This window comes from Lontra canadensis, unplaced genomic scaffold, assembly GCF_010015895.1.
Source record: "Lontra canadensis isolate GAN:19392208 unplaced genomic scaffold, GSC_riverotter_1.0 scaffold29, whole genome shotgun sequence".
In the NCBI taxonomy this organism is placed as follows: Eukaryota; Metazoa; Chordata; class Mammalia; order Carnivora; family Mustelidae; genus Lontra; species Lontra canadensis.
In genome coordinates, this window is record NW_022631023.1 from 11,985,623 (window position 1) to 12,007,769 (window position 22,147).

The 22,147-nt window shown below is 48.7% G+C and overlaps 2 protein-coding genes across 2 annotated transcripts in view; both read left to right on the forward strand.

Moving 5' to 3' along the window:
• Positions 1 to 3,220, forward strand: part of SYNJ1 (synaptojanin 1) — an 84,043-nt gene extending 80,823 nt beyond the window's left edge. The window contains exon 33 of the mRNA XM_032865424.1: positions 2,205 to 3,220. Coding sequence (XP_032721315.1) covers positions 2,205 to 3,008 — 804 coding nt within the window. The 3' untranslated portion in view covers positions 3,009 to 3,220. The remainder of the gene's footprint in view (positions 1 to 2,204) is intronic.
• A 6,530-nt stretch (positions 3,221 to 9,750) lies between these two features.
• Positions 9,751 to 20,366, forward strand: LOC116872288 (cilia- and flagella-associated protein 298). Its single transcript, XM_032865429.1, has 7 exons — positions 9,751 to 10,200; positions 12,526 to 12,693; positions 14,244 to 14,311; positions 17,663 to 17,821; positions 18,840 to 18,971; positions 19,641 to 19,736; positions 20,043 to 20,366. The coding sequence occupies exons 1-7, from the start codon at positions 10,062 to 10,064 to the stop codon at positions 20,151 to 20,153; spliced, it is 873 nt and encodes a 290-aa protein (XP_032721320.1). The 5' UTR covers positions 9,751 to 10,061; the 3' UTR covers positions 20,154 to 20,366.
• Positions 20,367 to 22,147: the final 1,781 nt, after the last annotated feature.

Here is a 22,147-nt window from a genome sequence, read left to right on the forward strand (position 1 = left end):
ATTAACAAAACTAAAAAGTATAACTCCAAGAAGGTAAGCTTTAGGTATTGGAAAGTCTGTTTGGCAAGACCAAACTGGGTCTTGGTTTTAATAATGGCATAAGTACATAAATAGAAAATTCAACCTTTTTTCTTAGGTTTCTTTTGGGAATTTTTTTTTTTTTGCAAAGAATTTTACTAACAGGATTATTTTTGGTAAGGAAGAACTGATGATTTAGAAAGATAAAAGTTAATATTATAATGGGATTATTTTAAGGTCCTTCCAACACCTTTCTCTGTAAAGGTACCATCATTTTAAAAATGTTAATTCACAAATCCTGCTGAAATTATAACTTAATTCTAATACAGTGAATGGTGGTGTGGCTCTCATTATAATTTCAAGTGTGATTGGGTAAAATCATCCTGCTTCTGTCAAATTACCCTTAATATATTTTGAAAACAAATTTTTTTATATATGAAAATAAAGATACTTAAATGTAGAGCATTCATTTGCCAAGGGCCTGCTATTCTAAGTTGTGCAAAGCATAAAATTCTCCTTTCTGTGTTGTGGACTGTTCATCCGCCATGGGAGAATTGGGTCCCAGACCCGATTGGGTACTCCCATTTTGTTGTATTAATCGTAATAATCCAGAGATTATGGATAATGTAGAGTTAATTATAATTTTTTATGTCTCTAACAGATTTCTCTTAAGCAAATTTTCATATATAAATATGGTTACCTTTAATACACTTAGAATACAGTTTTGAATCTGTTAAATGTTTACTTTTGTACAAATTTATTATCATATTAAGTTGAAGATAACATACTTGTTCATTCAATTATTAAGTATGTCCTAGGACAATTGAATAAAACAATTATATACTTGAAAGTTACTCACTTAATGAAATTATCCATCATTTCTTTGTACAAATGAACAGCCTTCCCTGGGGTTAAAGTAGCAAGTTACTGTTTCATAATATGCAATTATGTTTCAGGGGAAGAACTGCTGTTCTTTTTTTCAACACAGTTCACGAACATTCAGTTATTTTGACTTCACAACTATCTGAATTCATTTCGGGTAGTGCTCCATTTTGTTACTTGCAGGGCTTGAGCTAAAATTCCCTCCCCTGTCCTTTCCAACCTAAAGTTTGTCTTCTCTTTAAATTCAACATTCATATCCAAGACATCTCTTTAGTTTCAATAATTATGCACAGTTGCTATTTTTTTAAATTAAAATGAAGCATCTGATGAGCTTATTTGCTGATAAGGCCAGGGTTCTCCTTCCCATTAGAAAGGTTGCCTTTGCTCAGGCCCATAGCCACGCTCCACTTCCACTGGTTTCTTTATGAGCTAGGCACAGGGTGCACACTTTCTACGACCATGAAGTAATTCGGAACACTCCTCCTCCCAGTTCACAGCCAACTCTGTCACGTAGAAAGGACTGTGTTGCACTCATCTCGGTTTTAGAGTACACCAAATAGATAATGGGATTTACCCCCTGCTTTTAAACGGTCACTGGGTATGATTATTAATAAGCACGTCTGTTTTGGAACATTTTATCATAAGATGAAGAGGGTCAACTGAGGAATATTGTCACATTGTTCGGTCTATGAAGGAGAACTTAAAAGGCAAAGAATGCTCTGAAAATTCTTTTTTCCAAATGGAAAAGATGCGTTGTCTTTAGCTTATGAATACAAATATACTAATAAAATCCATTTCATTCGTAAAGTTGAGTTTCCGTAGTAACATCAACTTTAAATGAAAATATATTTAAAAGAACAATGAAACCACATCATCATCATAGATCGGTGTTGGAAGTCTAATGTATAGATTTAGCATAAGTTCTGGATATGGGTTTCTGAAGTTTGTGCTAACATTTGATAGAACAGGGCATGAGCAAAAGTCATTTGCTAATTCTGTACCTCCATTTTACCATATTAGGACTTGCATGAATGGAATAGTCTCTTTTTAATTTCTTCAGGGTTTAAAAAATGTGTGTAATAAAAGGGTTTATTTAGTAGAGAGTTTTTAAAGAATAAGGTTTTAGTTGTTTCATCTTACTGAAACCACCAGAGTAACAAACTACACAAAGCCGTTTTTACTTTCAAGTTTGTATACTTGCCCCTCCAGAATGAAGAATAGAGACAGGAAGCATAGGGGAGGTGTTAAAAACTATATATTACCTTTTTTTTTTTTTTCCTGATTATTGAGTGCTCTCTTTTCAGGTAAAAGCAAATGGAGTCCCTGCTGTCAGACTGGAATCACCCTTAAAGAGTGACCCGTTTGAAGATCTGTCATTTAATGTGCTTGCTGTATCCAAGCCTCAGTTATCTGTTCAAACATCATCTGTTCTAACTCCAAACCCAAAGGGGTTGGTTCAGTTGCCTTCTGCAACACAAAGTAACGTGACTACTTTGAGTTCTGTAAGTTGCATGCCTCCAATTCCAGCCCGGAGTAAATCCCAGGAAAATATGCGATGTTCTCCAAACCCATTTGTTACTAGCTTGAGCAGCACAAATCCTTTTACGGACAGGACCGCCACTCCCGGAAACCCATTTAGAGCCGAGTCTCAAGAATCTGAGGCAACTTCATGGCTCTCCAAAGAAGAGCCTGTTGCTAACAGTCCTTTCCCTTCTCTGAAGCCTCTGGGTCATACCAGTAGCAAGCCCGCATCTTCACTGGATGGTTTTAAGGACAGTTTTGATCTGCAGGGCCAGTCTACGGCAAAAATCAGCAACCCAAAAGGATGGGTAACCTTCGAGGAAGAAGAAGACTTTGGTGTGAAAGGGAAGTCAAAGTTAGCGTGTCCAGACTTACTGGATCATCAGCCAAGTTCACTTTCTGGCTCCAGCGCGACCTTTGATGATGACTGGAATAAAGATACAAATGTTCCTTTCTGTGCGTTGCCATCAAGAAGACCACCTCCACCTCCTGTCACTCTGCTCCCACCTGCCACCACCCCTTCTGGAGCTCCTTTCACAACCTTGGCATCTAAGGCATCACCCACACTAGATTTTACAGAAAGATAAGGTTATGCAATAGAAAACAATTGTTTTTTTGTTTTGTTTTGTTTTTTTAGTTTGGGCAGGTTAGAGCCAAAAGAATTGGGCATTAGTTATTCATTATGTGCAATAAGTAATTGTTAAGTGCACTGATGTTGTCATGAAATACCACTATTTAATGTGTACAGAGTTGGAATATGTGTATATTGGAAATAAGGAAAAAAAGTCCTTCTCATTAATACCTGGACTTTTGGTGTGTTTTCTGTTCGGATAAGTAAGAGAGAGTAGTAGCCACAAACAGTGCTCAAAACTACTTTCGAAAAAAAGTAGTCCTTATTCAGAAATTCTTTGTCAGTCTTCTCTGAAGAAACTCAAAAACCCCAAACTTCTAGCTGACATTTCTGGCAGCTCTTTCGTACTTGGAAACAATTGGTGTTTCCAAGTATTCACCAAAGAGCTATCAAAGTTATACTGAAACAGTTTTGAAAGGCGTGGCTTTAAAAAAAAGCGTGTGTACACACACACACACACACACACACACACACACACATATAGACACATACACTTTTATATAATTATAAAACTCATAACTTAAATTCTAGGCTGTAACTCAGACCAGATTTTACCTAAAAGTTCTAACAGAGTTCGCTTTTCAGTATTTCATTACTGAAAGGATGGCTATAAATGAAATTTGGACATTTCATTGATTTTCTTTCCGAACCTAGAATCTCACTACCAGATTTTCCTGCCATTCCATCCCGCTCCCCTGAACACACACCTTTGTTACTGTGCACTCCAGCACCCCCAAATGCTTTTCTCTGGGAGGGGGTTCTTGCAGCTGGAAGCAGTCGATTTTGTGGATGGACATTTCGGCCCTTACAAAAAAGCACTGTGGCCTTATCTGTCAGGAAGGCACATACCTCCAAGTTTCATGAGAAATTTTAGAGCTAAACGCACTCCCCTCTCTCTGCACTAAGGTATATGTCGCCCTTTTCCCTCCCACACTTCATCTTTGCTGCTTTCGCTCTGGAACTTTGTTGGCAGGAAGGCAGCAGCCCTCAGAACGCCTGCATGGGGATCTACTCAGAATGCTTGGAACTGGGGAATCGGAGTGTATGCTCTGTCCCCTTGGGAGGCTCCATGATGCTGCTTCACATCGTGAGAGGCCACCCCTCAAGTCAGCTGTGGGTTTTGTCTCCTGCACTGCCAGTATGCAACTGATCCTGCTTTTATTAATTTTATGAGGTTCACAGAATTTTTACACAATGTAGTATTTTGATACCATTCAGTAATCCCAAAAAGAAAACTCCTTGGACAATAGTTGTTTTGTTGTTTAAGTTAAAATCATCTTTACCCAGTAAGACTTATGTTAACGTTCCTTTTATATAAAGAGTTGTATATGTCCACCTAAATTCCATTGTCCACATTCAACCTTCAGAGAGGTGCATTGGGAGAATATCAGAAAATAGAATTCATGGCTAAGATTGTGTAAAATGGAGAAAAAGCACAGCAAACTGCATTGCACTCAAATACGTAAAGCAAATCTAGTAGGAAAAAAGCACTTTTCTAAATGCTCAAATGTTATCAAAATACTATATTTATAGAAGTAATCCTCCCTCTGTTGACAGCCCAGATTTGCTGTTAGAAATAACTCTTGTGAGTTTTATATTGTGCTTTTTGAGGGTTCTAATCATTTCAGCAGTAGTATATTTTAAACAGCAGTATTACTATAAGCAGTGTGCTTCAGAATGTGAATTAACTTGTTGAAACTGTGGCTTTAACATCTATGTGATTAGTGTATATGGTATTTGCTCTCCCTTAGCAGAATTCATTATCTACTTCACTAGTGCAGATCACGGTTCTGTGAGCAATGTTTCCTATTGAGTATAAACTACTGTCTACAATATACATATCAGGCAGCAGCTCAGCCTTTATCAGGAAAACTATTTTTGGCACGTTGCTGAAAGGGCACAGAGTTCTGAAAGTCAAAGGTATGCTGCAAATAACTAGCCATTATTCTGTGTTATTAAAATATTTACCAGTTCTGTTAAAAGCAGAGCAGACATTAGACACTAAGGATCTCTTCGTGAATTCTTTGTTCTCTATAGTAGATTGCTGTTTATATGTAAGAATTTTATTGCTTATGTGGCATACAATATTTATAACTATATACTTTATAGAAATACAGTATTAAAGTCAGTGGTATACCAACATTCTGTACATATCCTGTGAAATGTGCTGTCATATGAAATAAATATACGTGTCTTTACCATGCTGACTGCTTTGCTCAAGAGGGAAGAATTTTTCTCAGCCACTTTCTTTGAACTTTTCGTATCCAAGTTTAATGACAATTGGGGATTAACTCGCATTGTCAAATCAGGTTATTTTAATTCAAGACCCTGTTTCATCTGTTTCACTTCTCCATGTAATACTCTAGAAGTAAGAAGACACTCTGAGACTATAAGTCATCATTAAGAAGTCCATGCGCTTACTCTGTAAGAGAGGCCCTCATTCCAAGTCTTCTTGGCTTGAAAATAACACTGAAGCAGGAACGATGATTTTTTCACCACAGCAAAAGAAACAAGTGGGGGGGAGAAGGGAGATAGGCCCAAGGACAGCCAGGCATAAGAGACTGACCTAAGAAGACCCAAAGTGCAAGGCCAAAAAAAGTGCAAAGGTTCTTCTGGGTATTGACTTTTTCAGTACTATATGATGGCTATTCAAGACAGTAGCCTTGATTCTCTTTATTTTTTTTAAAGATTTTATTTATTTTAGAGCAAGAGAGAGAGTGTGAGCATGGGGGGCGGGGCAGAGGGAGAGAGAGAGAACGTGAGGCAGGTTCCCTGTTGAGCACGGAGAGTCCACTGGGGGACTCGATGACAAACTCTGAGATCATGACCTGAGCCAAAACCAAGAGTCGTATGCTTAACCAACTGAGCTACCCAGGCACCCCTAACCTTGATTCTTAAATCACTGAATTATGTTCATTAACCTCTAAAAAGTTATAGGGAATGATAGGCTTTTATTTATTTTTTTAAGATTTTATTTATTTATTTGACAGAGATCACATTTAGGCAGAGAGGCAGGCAGAGTGAGAGGAGGAAGCAGGCTCCCTCCTCAGCAGAGCCCGACTCGGGGCTCGATCCCAGGACCCTGAGATCATGACCTGAGCCGAAGGCAGAGGCTTTAACCCACTGAGCCACACAGGTGCCCCGAGAATGATAAGCTTTTAAAAAAGAAACTTTTGATTTTGATGATTGAGATGTGTATATATATATATATATATATATATATATATATATGCAGTTGTAAGAAATAATACAGAGAGATCCCATGTCCCCTTTAAGCAGTCCCAATTCCCTGCGTGGTAACATTTTATAAAACCATAGTGTAATACTACCACCAGGACCTTAACATTGATGCAAAACAGTTCCATCGCCGGGAAGATCCTTTGTGTTGCCCTTTTCCCCGCTGCCTTCCCATCCCCTCTCCCCTCACTTGTCCTTAACTCCCTGCAACAACAAATCTATTCTCCATTTTTATAATTTTGCCACTTCAAGAGTAGTATGTGACCTTTTGGGATTGACTTTTTTTATTCTGCATAATTCTCTGGAGATTGATCTAAATTGCATGTGTCAATAGTCCTTTTTTTAATGATTTCATTTCTTTTGGAGAGAGAGCATTTATGTTAGAGCATGAGCGGGAGGAGGAGCAGAGGAAGAGGGAGAGAGAGAGAATTCCATGCCGACTCTGTGCTGAGGGCAGAGCCCAACACAGAGCTTGATCCCAGGACCCTGAGATCACGACCCGAGCCGAAATCCAGCATCAGACGCTTAGCTGACGGAGCCACCCAGGCGCCCCTAGTCCACTCCTTTTCATCACCAAGTGCCATTTCATGGTATGGATGTACCACGGCTGGTTTAACCATTCCCTCGCCCATCGAAAGACTTCTGGGTTGTTCCCAGTTGGGCGCTATTATAAATAAAGCTGCTACAAATATTCCTGTACAGATTTTTGGGTAAACATAAGTTTTCACTTCTCTGGGATAATGCCCGGGAGTACAGCTGGTGGATCATGGTGTAATTGCATGCTTGTATCTTTAAAAAACTGCCAAACTGTTTCCCAGAAAGGACTATTTTACATTCCCATCAGCAATGTATGAGTGAGCCAATTTCTCTGCGTACTTGCCAGCATTTGCGGTTTTTTGTTTTAGCCATTTTAGTGGAGGATATAACATTGTGGCTTTGTTTCCTTAAAAGCTGATCGTGGGGGGTGCCTGAGTGGCTCAGTGGGTTAAGCCTCTGCCTTTGGCTCAGGTCATGATCCCAGCGTCCTGGGATCGAGTCCCACATCGGGCTCCTTGCTCGGCGGGGAGCCTGCTTCTCCCTCTGCCTCTGCCTGCCTGTGCTCGCTCTCTCTCTCTCCCTCTGTCTCTGACAAATAAATAAATAAAATATTTGAAAAAAAAAAAAAGAAAAAAAAGAAATTTAACTTGTAGAGAAATTATAGTACACGTGGAGCAGGACATCCATTGTTTGTAATGGTACAAACCAGAAATACAATAAACACCTGCAGGGGAATGGAGTGACCTATTCATGCAGTGGAATACTATACAGCAGTGAAAACAAGTGAAGGCAATATTAGTAACTCTAATGAAGTTAGAATAAAAAAATAGTAAATCATTATGGAACCAATGGCAAGTTATCAAATAACACAGTAGGAACCATTTGTATAAAACTCAAAACAACGTCCTCTTTTCTTTAGTAAGACATACATGTGTTGATGGTAGAAAAACAGCCAATGGGAATGAGAAACTCAGGGTCGTATTTACCTGTAGAGAAGGGGAAGAAGAGAATGGAATCAGAGAGTGATATGTAGGAACTTTAACTGTATTTTTAATGTGTTAGGGCTTTTAAAAAAATTCTTTTTTTCAATATACTAAAAATGTGTTCTTTTCTTCCCTGGCTGCCTGGTATCTAGCAGCACTCATGAATGACCTATTAATTATCTAGCCCTCAGCAGTCATTATTAATGGATTGCTTCATTAGATACAAATGGTCCAAGATACCCTTCACCCTAGAAAGGCAACAGTACCTAAAATATTCAGAGGAAAGTTGCCAAACTGCACAAGAGCACACAGATCTCACGTTTTGTCTGAAAATTCAGAACCCACTTCCGTGGTGGCCAGACGAGATTTTGGAACAATTTATGACCACCAGAAACACACTGAGAAAAAGCTACACACAAAATTGTGAGACATGGCCTATATGAGCAGAAAAAAACAAAACAAACAAACAAAAAAACAAAAACAAGAAACCACTGAAAGGAATATAATAAAAGAATAAAGTTTAGCAGGACTACAAAGGCAAAAATTAGTGCTGACAAAGATTAAAGTTACTTCAAGGGCTTGATCTGTGGAAATTTGGCAGATCTTCCACCAAATGATTAACAAACTACATATGTAAACAAAACTGGATGGCCAGCACATGAGTTTTGCCCACTTTTAATATTAAAAATTATACCCAGAGACCCTGTAATACAGGAGTCTCTGGATAAATGGTTCTCACAAGGCAACATTGACCAAGTTTTAAGCAGTAGTTGGCTCCATGAATACAGAATGTATTCAGGATAAACGAGGTCGATGAGCTTATGGCCAGCAGGGAGGGGCTCCGAGAACGCAGGAAGCCCCCTTCCCCTTCTGGGGAGAGAGACATGTGCCGCTCTGACCAGTACTGCCCATTCCAGGGTCTGGGTGCTCCCGCCCCGCTACTAGAGATGAAAAACATCTGCTCCCTGGGCTCCACACCCTGTCTGTCCGGGATCGGTCCAACCGTCTTCGTGATGAGGCCCTGCACTGGCTTTGGGCATTTCCAGGCCTGCAGTCACACACCATGCGCTCGGCCTCGAACCCCAGGGATGAAGTTTCCACGGTGAGAGCCAAAGTTTCAGGAATACGAAGTAGCAGGGGCTTGCAACATTCAGTTAACTTGTATCGGGCCACGGCCGAAGGAGAGGGAACGGGTAGAGACCTCGCACTATCTCAGCTTCGGTGGCACCTTGTTATTGGGTCAAATGTCACCCTCCCCGCAGGGCACTCCTTGGCCATCCAATCTAAAAAGCCAATCGCCCTATTTGGTTCTCTTTAGGACTTCTGTTTGTATGTCTTGTCCCCGTATTTTGTCTCTTTGTCCTCTCGCTGGAACGTAAGCTCCACGACGGCAGTGACCCTGACTTGCCGCGGCGTCACCGACGCCCAGAAGTAAGCATCTGTTGGGGGGTGGGTCGCTGGACAGTATGGGGACAGTCGCCCCGGCGGCAGCCGCTTGAGCCTCCCCGGATACCCGACTCCGAATCAGCCCGCACACAGCACCGCGGCCCCGCTCGCCCGCCCCGCGACGCTCACACCCAGCAACCCCCGCGCATCGCCCGGAACTTCTCCAGACCGGAAACACAGGGCAGGACTTCCGGAGGTGGTGACCGCGGGCGGCGGAAACGCCGCTGAGACTCGGAGCGGCCGTGGGCCCCTGCTGCGCGGCTCCGGTCCTGGACCTGCCCACCACCCCACCCAGTCCCGACCTAGCAGCCTCCTCCTACCACCCATCTCCCTGAGTGGAACCCCGGGCCCAGGCGAGTCGCGGGGCGTTCCGCGCCCCCCTCCGGCGGCTTGGGTTGTGTGGGGGCGGTCGCCCAGACAACAGGCACTTCCGGGAGCGGGGCTCGGCTAGCCCCCCTCTTCCCCCGCCCCCGCCCGCGGGGTGCCGGCCTGGACCGCGGCCCTCTCCGACTGCGTGGATCGTTGCCCCGCAGCACCTGCTTCCGGGAACACATTGCCTGGAGTCGCGCACTGCGGCTTAACTACCTTACGCTTCTGACTGGAGCCGGAGGCCCGTGTGTTTCTTTGTTGCTCCCGGCAACATCCACTTCCGGGAGCGAGTGCCCTCCCCACCCCGGTCCCTGTACCGCAGGAGCCCGAGCCGCGTGTTCCGTCTCCTAGCAGCGGTTAGTGCGTGGTCGCCGCTCGCCTGCGGCTGAAGGCCTCCCGGGTCTCCTCGCCGCCTCGGCGGGGTCTCCGCGGCCGCCATGGTTCTTCTGCACGTGAAACGGGGCGACGAGAGCCAGTTCCTGCTCCAGGCGCCGGGGAGCACGGAGCTGGAGGAGCTCACGGTGCGGGTGGCCCGGGTCTACAACGCGCGGCTCAAGGTGCAGCGCGTCTGCTCAGGTGAGGCCCGGCGGCTCGCGAGTCTGCGGCCCGGACCGTGGAGCCCGAGCCGGGGCGGGCCCGGGAGGGGAGGAGGAACGGGTCCTCTGCGATGGGAAAGTGCGGCGGGAGCCGCGACGCTTGCTCCGGCCGGCTGGACTGGGGGTGCGGGGCAGGTTTGCTAAGATGTGCAAAGGCGTGCGGCTGGCGCGCTTGGAGGGGGCCACCGGGGTCCCCCGGAGATGCCTGAAGAGCCAGCGGAGCGGGCGCAGACGCCGGCACCCGGCGGGCGGGGGAGACCGGGTGCTGGGCGCGGCGCCGCGGGGCGGGGAGTGAAATAGGCCGGTAGAAGGGATGACCCGCGGGCGCGCCACTCTGGGCCGCGGAGCAGGTGCAGTGCAGTTGTGCGGTGGGAGGGGCGGGACGCCCCCGGCCCTTTTCAGAAGGGGAATTCGGGGGAGCCTGGGTGTCTCGGTTCAGCATCCCACTGGATCTCAGCTCAGGCCTTGATCTCAGGGTTTTGAGTTCAAGCCCCGCACTTGGGCTCCACGCTGGGCGTGGAGCCTACTTTAAAATAAATAAAAGGTGAATTCATTTCAAGGGGGTAAGCACCTGACTTAACGACGGTGCCCCGGGGTTGGGAAGACCGGCTGAGGGTCTTGGTGTTCCTGCCCTTCGCCAAGAAACACAAGCCTTCTTCTCATATTTCGGCGTTTGGTCACTTATGTCAGTGACCTAGAGCGGCACTGTCTGGGGACTTTTTGCCGGGAGGGACGTGTTCCCTATTTGTGTGTCCAGTAAGGCACCCACTAGTGGAACACGACCCAGGATCTGTGTTTCTAATTACATATATATTTAAAAAAATATTTTATTTATTTATCTGAGAGAGGGAGAGAGAGCGCATGCCTGAGCAGAGGGAGGGGCAAAGGGAGAGGGAGAAGCAGACTCCCCACTCAGCAGGGAGCCCAATGGGGACCTGATCCCAGGCTCCTGGGATCATGACCTGAGCTGAAGGCAGATGCCCAACCGACCCAGCCACCCAGGCGCCCCTAATTGTGTTTCATGTTAATTTAAATGTAAAGAGTCAAGTGCAGCTAGTAGCTACCCCGTTAGGACATGAGCGTACTCCAGATGTGGTCCAGAATGTTACTGAGTGTTTCTGTAACTATAATATGTGATTTTTGTGCCATGGAGAACTCCTTAAGGGTTATGGTTTCTACCTTTATGAGATAGACGTAAAGTTTCTTAGTAAAATTTATTAATTTTAAAACAAGGTCAATATTACTTTTTTTTTTTTTTTAATTAAAGCACTTGGGGAGAAAAGGGACTCCCAGTTTCATTTTCTATAAAATTATCAGTTGAAAACGTGGTGCCAGATGTTAATAGTCATGTTAGTGACTCATTCGTGTGTTCTCCAGCCCCCACTGAACTGTGATCCAGGCAGGCCCAGGTGCTATGCTTTCAAGAGACAAGGATGACTGAGACCAGCCCCTGCCCCCAGATATTTTGGGTCCCGTGGGGAGAGAGGCAGCAAAGACCCCATGAAGTTACAGCCTTTGTTTTATAGTATCGTGTTATTACAGGCCGTCTAGTTTGTTCCTGCAGTGCTATGGGAAGACCCAGATCTGTGTACTTTTCTAGAGGAAGGAAGGAAGGGCAAGCAATTTTGCAAGGCTAAAATGTGGATTATTCAGAGTAAATATATGTGGGATAGGAGATATATAAAGCCATGCTTTTGAATAGTGAGCTTGATACTAGAAAACCAGTCTCCTCCCATCTCTGTCCCTTTGGAAGGGTGTGCATTGCCTCACATCCTCCTCACTATCCGTTACCTAAATTATTTATGAAGCGTGTATTTAAAATCGCAGGGCCACGAAAGCCTCAGATGCTAGAGCTAGCTGTACATGAGGGAAGATGAGGATGTTGCTTCTCTGACCTACCTCACAAGGTGAAATTAAATAATCCATGTGAGCACACTTGGAAATTGTAGCGCCCCCTGTGGATATGTGTTCAGAGTATCGGTGAATTTGAATTTGTGCCTCCTGAGGGCCAGGAAGTACAGCGCAGCCGAGGGTCAGAGCAGGGAAGTCCAGCGCTGCTGCCGGTGACCACAGTGAGCCCCTAAATTCTCCGTGCTGCTGTGGACGTAGGACATGTCCGTGACCATTTGTCAAAGGTGAAGGGCAGGCCTGGCACAAAGCAAGTGACATCTAAGTGTTTGGTGAATAAAATAGGGACCCGACGGGCAAGATCCCTAAGCTCTAGGGAGCTTACATTTCAGTGTGGGTAGAAAGCGTTGTAGTGGTGATCGTGATGCATGTTGTCTAACTCTCTCTTATCTTGAAGAAATGGAAGAATTAGCAGAACATGGCATATTTCTCCCTCCCAATATGCAAGGACTGACCGACGACCAGATTGAAGAACTGAAGCTGAGGGACGAGTGGGGCGAGAAGTGTGTACCCAGTGGGGGCTCAGTATTTAAAAAGGATGATCTTGGCCGAAGGAACGGGCAAGGTAATCCAGCTTGTGTCTTCTGTGTGCACGCCTGAGTACAGCAGCAAGTGTGCAAGAGGCTCTTTCCGTGAAAACACGGGCCTCAGCTTTCTGCACAAGCCGATGAAATGCTGCATTGTACACCTCAGTCGTTGCGGGGCAGATCCGGAGTGAGCTGGGCAGCGAGCGGATGGATGCATTGGCTGCTCTTTCTGCCTACCATGCTGCTGCTCTTAAATCTGGGAGCCGAGCCACCTGAAGCTGCCGTAGGTAACAGATGGGGACAGTTGGCAGTTTCATGTGGTTCAGCCTCATCGTTTGCAGGGGAATCTTTGCAAAGCATCGAAGGTTCTGTTCTGCTATGGTTTGCAGGTACTGAGATTCCGTGAGAAAGAAGGAAATCGGTGTCGGTCCACGGGTCTCTGTTCTCATGGAGGGCGTGCCTCTCCGTGGCGTAGAGCAGAGCCCACAGCTCAGAGCATGTCAGAGCATTCGGAAAGTGTCCCCCTGTAGCGAATGCGCAATCAGGTGGAATTTCAAGGAGAAGAGATTCTAACCCATTCGGAGAGCTTGTCCCTGTTAACTTGCAGGGAAAGCTCCATTTAAAAGACTCTAATTAAACAAACAGCTAAGTATCACTGTGCCCCTGAAACACTGTTAGGGGCAAAAGAAATACAAAAGTGTCCCTACGAGGACTTTTTTTTTTTAAGATTTTATTTATTTATTTGACAGAGATGACAAGCAGGCAGAGAGGCAGGCAGAGAGCGGGGTGGGGGGGAGAGGGAAGCAGGCTCCCAGCTGAGCAGAGAGCCCGATGCGGGGCTCAATCCCAGGACCCTGGGATCATGACCTGAGCTGAAAGCGGAGGCTTTAACCCACTGAGCCACCTAGGCGCCCCTCTCTATGAGGACTTTACAGGCTCAAAACAATTTTGTAAAAAAATACTGAAGATAATAGGAATTTTTAGTATTATCTCCATTGAGTTTTAGCCTGGAAAATGGCTGACTGTCTTCTACATCTTTTCGTACATAGACTCATTGTCAGTTTGGAGAGATTCTTTGCTTTTTAGAAGGAACCACACCAATGAGAAAAATAATAGTATCTCATAAGAACCGGTTCATGGTTCATGATTGGTCTTTCAACCAGCATTGTCTTAAATTAGCCCTTTCTGTTCTGACACAGCTTTATGCATCTAGCATTTTTTTTTTTTTTTTTTTGAGAGAGAGGAAGAAGCAGGCTCCCTGCTGCGCAGAGAGCCCCATGTGGGGCTCGATCCCAGGACCCTGGGATCATGACCCGAGCAGAAGGCAGAGGCTTAACCCACTGAGCCACCCAGGCGCCCCTAGCATTTTCATCGTCTAATCCCTACTTTTCTTCGTTAAGAAATTAAGCTGTGAGAGAGTCTTACGTGACTTCTCACAGCCAGCTCTCCGGTGCCCCTGGCCCAAGTTCCGTGCGGGCCCTTCTCTCGTCTCCCAGCTCCCTGACTCAGCCAGGGAAGGGGTTGGGACGTAGGAGAACAGTTTTAAAGATGGCCATCTCTCTCCCTCTTCCCTGTTTTATTTTCGTAGCTCCAAACGAGAAAATGAAGCAAGTTTTAAAGAAGACCGTAGAAGAGGCCAAAGCGATAATATCGAAGGTTAGCTTTGGAAATGCGGCCCTAAAGCCTGTTGTTTGAAATACCAGCTCCACGTCTGCTTCCAGGGTTCTCGGCGGACGGGCCTTTTCTTCTTTGTTAGCCTCCCGGAGTCAAGGGAGAGCAGCAGGCTGAGGGTGGCCCCTCGCTTTTCCTTTCCGTAAAGGTGACAGTGTCCTCCGGCTTGGCGCTGGGCAGACGGCAGACGCCGAGTGAAGGGCGGTCTGTGTAGGACAACCGGGTGCCGGCGCCTGCGGGATGCTTCCGGAGCTTAGCAAAGAGAAACGGAAACGCTGTGGCCCTGCGTTAGCTCTCTGGATGTTTGATTGACCTAGTACGTGCTGATAGGAGTTACTTTTCTGTGGATGGTCGTGACAATACAAAAACTTCCCTGGACGGAGAAGCCGGCATCCTCCTGTTGGCAGATACCGCGAATCTGGAGGAGGAGGACTTCAGGCTGTTGGAAGAGTTGGGTTTTCGATCAGTTGTGCTATTCATGCATTGGCAGTGGTCCTGGCTCCCATGTCCCCCCCACCCCGCCCCCAGGCCTTCACAGCTGAAGTTCGCAGTTTGGGGGGTCGGGGTTTGAGTCCCTGGGCAAAACCACTGCTTCTGAACTCCTGTGTCCCAGATTCTGCAAGCTCCTAACTCATCCTTTTTTTTTTTTTTTAAAGATTTTATTTATTTATTTGACAGACAGAGATCACAAGTAGGCAGAGAGACAGGCAGAGAGAGAGGGGGAAGCAGGCTCCCCACTGAGCAGAGAGTCCGATGCGGGGCTCAATTCCAGAACCCCGGGATTGTGACCTGAGCCAAAGGCAGAGGCTTAACTCACTGAGCCACCCAGGCACCCCTAACTCATCCTTTTTAAGTGTTTCAGGAAAGACTACCCTTCTGTACCTATTAATAGAGCCAAGGCTCTGTGAAGTCCTACAAGGAACGCTTTGGTTCAGTCCCACGTTTGCAAAATGCATTTGACCCCAGAATTTTTTTTTTTTTAAATATTGCTAATGATAATAACGATTAACACCTAGTCAAACTAGCACCTATCAGGACGAGTTAGGAAAACAGTCGCCTGGGCCCGTCCCTGCACCCTTCCCTTCCCACACTGTGTTCTGGGCGTTTTTTCCCCCTCTTCCCTCTGCCTGTGCATGAGTTTGTGTAGTTCTCTCCAGGCTTACCGAGCGCGTCCGCAGGCTTCCGGTCCTCTGCTGCAGCGACTGGCCCCAGTTGCAGAGGCCCCGAGCTGCAGGCCCAACTTCTCGCCCAGGGCCCTTTCCACGCCACCGCCAGACCTGCAGTGCGCGTCACTGTCTCCTCACCAGACCCTGCCCTGTGGGAGCAGTTAGCCCTGTGGGTCCAAACACCACGGGGCCACGGGGGAGGGTTCGAGTCCCATGGCAAGAGGTTGGTCACATGGAAGTTGCTCTGTCACCTTCCATTTTCCCTGGCCGGGGTTCACTGCCCTTGGCCTTCGGAGGCGCTTTTACAGAAGATGACTCTGGCACCCCGCCAGTTAGCATTGGTGGCGCGGTGACACGCTGCCAGCAGAAGCCTTCACTCACGGGACCCCGTATCTGAGAGCTCTCCTCACCGTTCCTCCGGCATAGGTCTCTCATGGGAAGGCCTGATGTGTTTAATGGGGATTTGGGTCAGGAAACAATCCATGAGCCCAGGGAGTAGGTGAGGCAGGACTGTCCCCTCCGTTTTACAGAGGAGAAGCTAGCTTTCGAGAGTTTCAGTCTGGGGCCCGGCGGACGGTCCGCCTTCCTCCCTCAGGCCGCACATCCCACCTGTCCTTCTCACCCCTCTCTGGGACCTGGGCGTCCACGCCACAGGACGCCTGGATTTTCTCAGAAGCAAGGATCTTCTCCTTCCATCTTACTCATCTCCCATTCGGTGACAGTGTAACGCTCTTACCCAGAACGGTCCCAGCTCAGATGTGAGCTTCAATGTCCCCCCCCTTTAGTGCAGGACCTTTAGTCCTGCCCTGCCATGGGGCCCCCCAAACCCAACTTTCCTCGCCTCCTTGGGCCCCTGTCAGCTCTCCATGGGCCCCGGGCAGGCCCCGAGCTCTGAGGCTCCGAACGGCCTGTTTCCTGCCCCCTCCCTCTCAGTGGGTAGCTTCACTTCCTGCCTGGCGGAGACCCAGGGCTGTGGGGCAGGAGCCCTCACTTCTCAGTCCCTCCTACAGGTCGTCCTTCCCTGCAGACTGGGAATGACCAGCGTCTCCCATCCCCCGGTCTGTCTCGCATTTCTGCTACTACCCCCACCGCAGCTTGTCTGGATCCCCCTTCTGGAAACCCAAGAAGGGCGGGGGGGTGGTGGTCCAGTCTCTCCCCCTCCCATGGGCTGCGTCCACCCTGCTGCTGCCCTCAGGCCTCTTTCCTTCCCCGGAAATCAGTTCTCTGCAGCTTCACCCTCTCAGCACCCTGTCGTCTGCCTTTCCCTCCCAGGAACCTTCCCGAAGCCGAGGTGCTCTGGGTTTCTCAGGACCCCGCTTCTGTTTGCTTTCCCCACAGCGGACGTCTACCCAGAATTTCTTGAGCGTGAATGATTAGATGATTGGTCACATGATTTAACTCCTCTCCAGCCCCCTGCCTCGCCCTGGGGGTGACGATGGGAGTGTGGTCTGGAAGTTCCAACCCTCTAACCCCAGTTTGGTCTCCCTGGGGTGGCCAGCCCCTCCCCGGACACGGACACGAGGTCCCACGTGGGTCACCTCGTTAGCATAAACTCGGGTGCAGTCCAGAGGGGCTCATGAATAACAACAGACATTCCTACCGCTCAGGAAATTCCTGGGGATTTTGAAGTGCTGTGCCAGGACCAGGACAAAGAGATGTATTCCTCCGAATATCACTCCTCCCTCTGCGCTCCTCCCTGTCTCCACCCTGTCACTCACCCACCCGGGCCACCTCCCACCCCCCACCCCAGGTGTTTTCTGATCCCCGTGGTGGGTGCTGGCGAGTGTCCTCAGCCCCGCTCATGGTCTGCCTTCCGTGGGGGGGGGGGGCGATGCACAGATGCCCCAGGAGTAGACCGTGGCTTTGGTAGCAAGCGCTGTTCGGGTCCTTTTTTTTTTTTTTTTAATTTTATTTATTTGACAGACAGAGATCACAAACAGGCAGAGAGGCAGGCAGAGAGAGAGGGGGAAACAGGCTCCCCGCTGAGCAGAGAGCCCGATGCGGGGCTCGATCCCAGGACCCTGAGATCATGACCTGAGCCGAAGGCAGAGGCTTTAACCCCCCAGAGCCACCAGGTGCCCCTGTTCGGGTCCTTTCTGTTGCTCTGGCAGCAGCTGGCGAGAGTCTTAGCCCCGTTATAAATAGTGATGCCTGTCGTTGGCCTTTTCAGAAACAGGTGGAAGCTGGAGTCTGCGTTACCACGGAGATGGTGAAAGATGCCTTGGACCAGCTTCGAGGGGCCGTAATGATTGTTTATCCCATGGGGCTGCCGCCCTATGATCCCATCCGGATGGAGTTTGAAAATAAGGAAGACTTGTCTGGAACCCAGGTATGCAGCTCTGGGCATTCTTTAAGGTGGGTCACGTCGGATTTGACCCTCCACCTCTAGACCTAGCATTTTGCTCCATACGTGGGTTGGCCCTGTGCTTCCCGAGCTTCAGGGCAGAGACCTGAGCTGAGAGAGGGACCCCAAAGGTAGCGCTCCCGGGTGAGGGCAGACAGGACGGGTGTGAGGCTGCCCATCAGGAGCAACCGAAAACGTTCCCGTTTTCTTTGGCCACTGGGAAGCCAGAAACCCAGTTTGTCTCTGTTTCTACCCAAAATGTATTGGTCCCTTTGCATGGCATTTTGCGTTCTAGCTTTACCTTTTGCTTCATGTTATTTTCTTGCCTTTATGTTCCATTTTCCCTTGTTTTTCTCCCTGATTCCTTATCCTGTTGGGCAGCATGTACGGCTCTGAGCCGTCTTCAGCCGGTGGGCTGTGCGGAAGCAAACACACAGCCTCATTATGCCTGTATGTAAAACCCAGCAGGATTCCAGTGTTCTTTGCTGGCAGGGTCCTGCAGTTCCATCTGCGAAGGACCTTCTAGAGAAGGTGCAGATGAGATCAGACGCTCTCTGCTTTCCCAGAGCAAGAGGTTAACTGAGTCAGGGTATGAATTGAAACTAACAGGGAAGGCATTCAAGTTAGCCAGGCTGGAGCTCCTGGCTGACGCTATTGGTTAAGTGTCCGACTCTTGATTTTGGCTCAGGTCACGATCCTCAGTGTCATCAGATCGAGCCCCAGGTCAGGATCCACATGGAGCCTGCTTGGGATTCTCTCTCCCTCTCTCTCTCTCTGTTTCTTAAAAAAAAAAAAAAAAAAAAATGAGCAAGGTCTTTGACTTGTTGGAGGGTTTGGTTTCCTCCTGTTGCGGGGAGAGGAGATGGAGGGTGGCCCCACACTGAACCTGCCCCACAGTTGGGGGCGGGCATGGGCACCTGCCAGGCTCCGCACACCCGGGTGGGATCACACACTGGGGGTCGTGTCCCAGCAAACCTTAGAGCTGGTTTTACCGTGGCCCCAGGCAGGACTGAGTGTCATCGCAGAATCAGAGGCACAACTGTGGTGGGCGGCCAAGGAGCTGAGAAGAACAAAGAAGCTTTCTGACTACGTGGGCAAAAATGAAAAAACCAAAATCATCGTCAAGATTCAGCAAGTAAGTACTTTTGCTTTAACATGTCACGAGTTTTTGTTAATTATTTTCCAACCAATAAAAATTTAGAATAAACCTGACCTAACATCCTTGCTGCCAATACTTTAATGCCAGTGGTCCAGGCTTAAAGGAAAACTGTCCGCTTTATGCACCAGCAAAACCTGGGAGAGTTTGTGGACTGATTGACACCATCTGGAGTTTGTTTTAAGGAGGAGGGTGCGGTGGATATGCCATGTTGATTTCAACTTTAGAAATGGGCTACAAGTAACTAAAAATGTTTCTTGAAATGAAAAATACAGCCTAGAGCACAGATTTCAAGTTTTCCAAGTACTGCTACTCTAAACGAAGAGGATGTGTCAGAGGCCTATACGGGTATGGGTAGTGTAGAGCTGTATGTCCATAAGGTGCTTGGGTCGCGTGCTCTGTCACAGCCATTTCTCTGTGATTTGGGGGAACAGTGTCCCTCCCTTGCCCCACTGGACCTGCAGTGGCTGATGGGGGAACGGCCATGACAGATGGCACTGCCCGGCCTCTGGTCTCGGGACCCCGTGGGGGCCCTGGGCGAGGGGCTGCTGGAGTCCAGGCCTTCCTGTGGTGATCAGAATGGGTCACCTGCATAGCTGTGGGCAAAGGAGGCTGTCATCCACAGTCTGCTCCTCCCGCGTCTTTCAGAGGGGACAAGGCGCTCCAGCCCGGGAACCAGTGATCAGCAGTGAGGAGCAGAAACAGCTGATGCTATACTATCACAGAAGACAAGAGGAGCTCAAGGTAGCGGGTCCACGGAAGGTTTTCCGCAGAGCTGGGCCAGGGGCGTTCACCTCCTGGCCCCCGAGTGCATGGGGCAGTTCTGGGGGATGGCGAGCTCTGTAGGATGTGGGGAGGGGGTCTTGCTGGAGCTCCCACCTCTCCTGGGCCGCGGGGACCCTGCGGGGCGTCCACCTGCATCCGCCTCTGCAAGCATCCTCCTGGGGAGGCGGGGAGTGGGAGTTTGGACATGGGTTCTTTCTTTGGTCTTTTGATGTTGCAAAACACTTTCCAGAAATGCCTTCCTGAGTAAAACATGTTTGTTTCCAGAAATTGGAAGAAAATGATGACGACTCCTGCTTAAATTCTCCGTGGGCAGATAACACTGCTTTGAAGAGACATTTCCACGGAGTAAAAGACATCAAGTGGAGGCCAAGATGAAGTTCGCCGGCCGCCAGCACTGTCGGAAGTACTAGCTCGTCTTTCAGTACGCAAATAATAGAAATTTAAAAGACTAATAGTAATATAGGGGTTCCTGCAGCCTTCTGTGAAAGATGTTGAATTTCTAGTTTTCCTAGTTTATCTTTCCGTTTGAATGTTTAAAAGAAAAATTATTCAGGGTCTTAGAACTTAATAAATACATCCTCAGAAGAATCGGCCTAAATTATTTCTATTTCAAAACGGTATTTAGTATCTGAAATTTTTCTTGGACTGAGCACTAAAGATGGAATGAATGACAGACATTTGTTTCTTCCGGATTTCTTTGTTTTCTGTTCTGGCCGCGGCTGAGGTCCAGAGGGAATGGAAGTGCCCTTGCTCCCCGGGAGCCCTGCGTGCGCCGCGCAGCTTGGCCGCTAGAGGCCGCTCGAGGCCGCTCACCGCCCTTCGGGAGGCGGGGGAACCGCAGCCCCGCGCGCACCCATCCCTCCCCGGCGCCGGTGACCGCCGCCACCCAGGTAAAGTCGGCCTCCGCGCCGACGCCGGCCCCGCCTTGCTTTCTCGGCGTGCAGGCCACACCCGTGTTGGAAGCCGGCGCGCAAGCCCGCCTAGCCTGGCCAGGGAACCAGTCCTGTCATTTCTGGGCCCTTCCTGGAAACGAAGGAAGGCGCTGGTAGCACGCGGTTGTCCCCTGTGGGCTCAGCCTGCAGCTCTCCGGGTGCTAGGCTGCCCCCCAGGCTGACGACGGCGTCGGGCTTGGGGGCCACCGGTCATCCTGACCGGTCTTCTAGGACAGCTTGGGTTTGAAACCCCGTCCCCTCACCCCCGCAGGCCCTGGCACCTGAGCTCCGCTCCTCTCCCGGACCGCCTGGGCAGCCAGCGTGGCCTAGAAATCCTGCCCTGCTTGGCTTTTGGTCTGTGCAGTGCCGTCCCCCTCGCTGGAGGACCTGCGGCGTGCCGGCCTGACGTGGAGCCGAGTGAGTGGGGCTCGCCCCGCCCGGGCCCTCCAGTGCCCCCCACACCTCTTCCTCCCCGTGCAGCCGCGATGGGGGATGGCGCTCTGGCGGCAAGCAGGGGGTGCCTGCGCTCTACCGGCCAAGGGGCAGGCTTCCCGGGGCACAGGGCCGGCCACTGCCCGCTCTGCCCATCTCCAGCAGCAAGATTTGCCAAGATGCTGCCCTTCCCCAGGGCAGGACTCCATCCTTGACAGCGACGGGCCTCTCCGGTGCAGAAAGGACCTCGAACATTCCGCGCAGGTTCTTCTCCCAAAACCTTCAGCCTCCGCCCCTCGCCTCCTCTCCTTCCCACCATCTCCAGTTTTATGGAGCGGCTGCCCTCCCCCCCCCCCCCAAGCAGGTTCCCTGGCTTCCTGCTGTTCCCGAGAGCCGGCTGCGGCCCCCCACAGCCTCGAGGGCCCCTTACGCTTCTGCTTGATTGACAGATTTTGTAAAATCAAATCTGCATCTATTTTCCTTTTGGATTATAATTTTAAATGTTTCCATGAAGAGTGTTTGTGCTTGATGTGAAGTTTGCAATACGATCCCATGATTTTATTCGAGGCGCGTCCTGCCTTTGACGATGCGTAGTTTCTGTGCGTCACATCCGAGCAAGACTTGCAAACAGTGTTATCAGCCACACAGTCGCAGAAGGGCTTTTTGAGAACAACTGTTTCTGTTTCCTTTGGAACTCTTATTGACTGCATGGGTATAAATGCTTTAGTGGCCATGAGAGTTACTCTGTGGCTTTCCATAATCCGAAATTAGGAGCCAGAGGGTCGCTCACTTTTCGGTATAGAAATCACTAGATTTGGGACAACTGGGTGGCTCAGTCGGTTAAGCATCTGCCTTCAGCTGGGGTCATGATCCCGGGGTCCTGGAATCGAGCCCCACACTGGGCTCCCTGCTCAGCACAGAGCCTGCTTCTCCTCCTCCCTCTGCTGCTCTCCCTGCTTGTTCTCCTTCTCCTTCTCTCTCTTTCTCTGTCGAATAAATAAGTAA

Coding starts and splice junctions, on each gene's coding strand:
- LOC116872288 (XM_032865429.1), top strand. CDS start 10,062: ATGGTTCTTCTGCACGTGAAACGGGGCGACGAGAGCCAGTTCCTGCTC. Junction 10,201..12,525: donor GGTGCAGCGCGTCTGCTCAG/GTGAGGCCCGGC, acceptor CTTATCTTGAAG/AAATGGAAGAATTAGCAGAA. Junction 17,822..18,839: donor AAGACTTGTCTGGAACCCAG/GTATGCAGCTCT, acceptor CCGTGGCCCCAG/GCAGGACTGAGTGTCATCGC.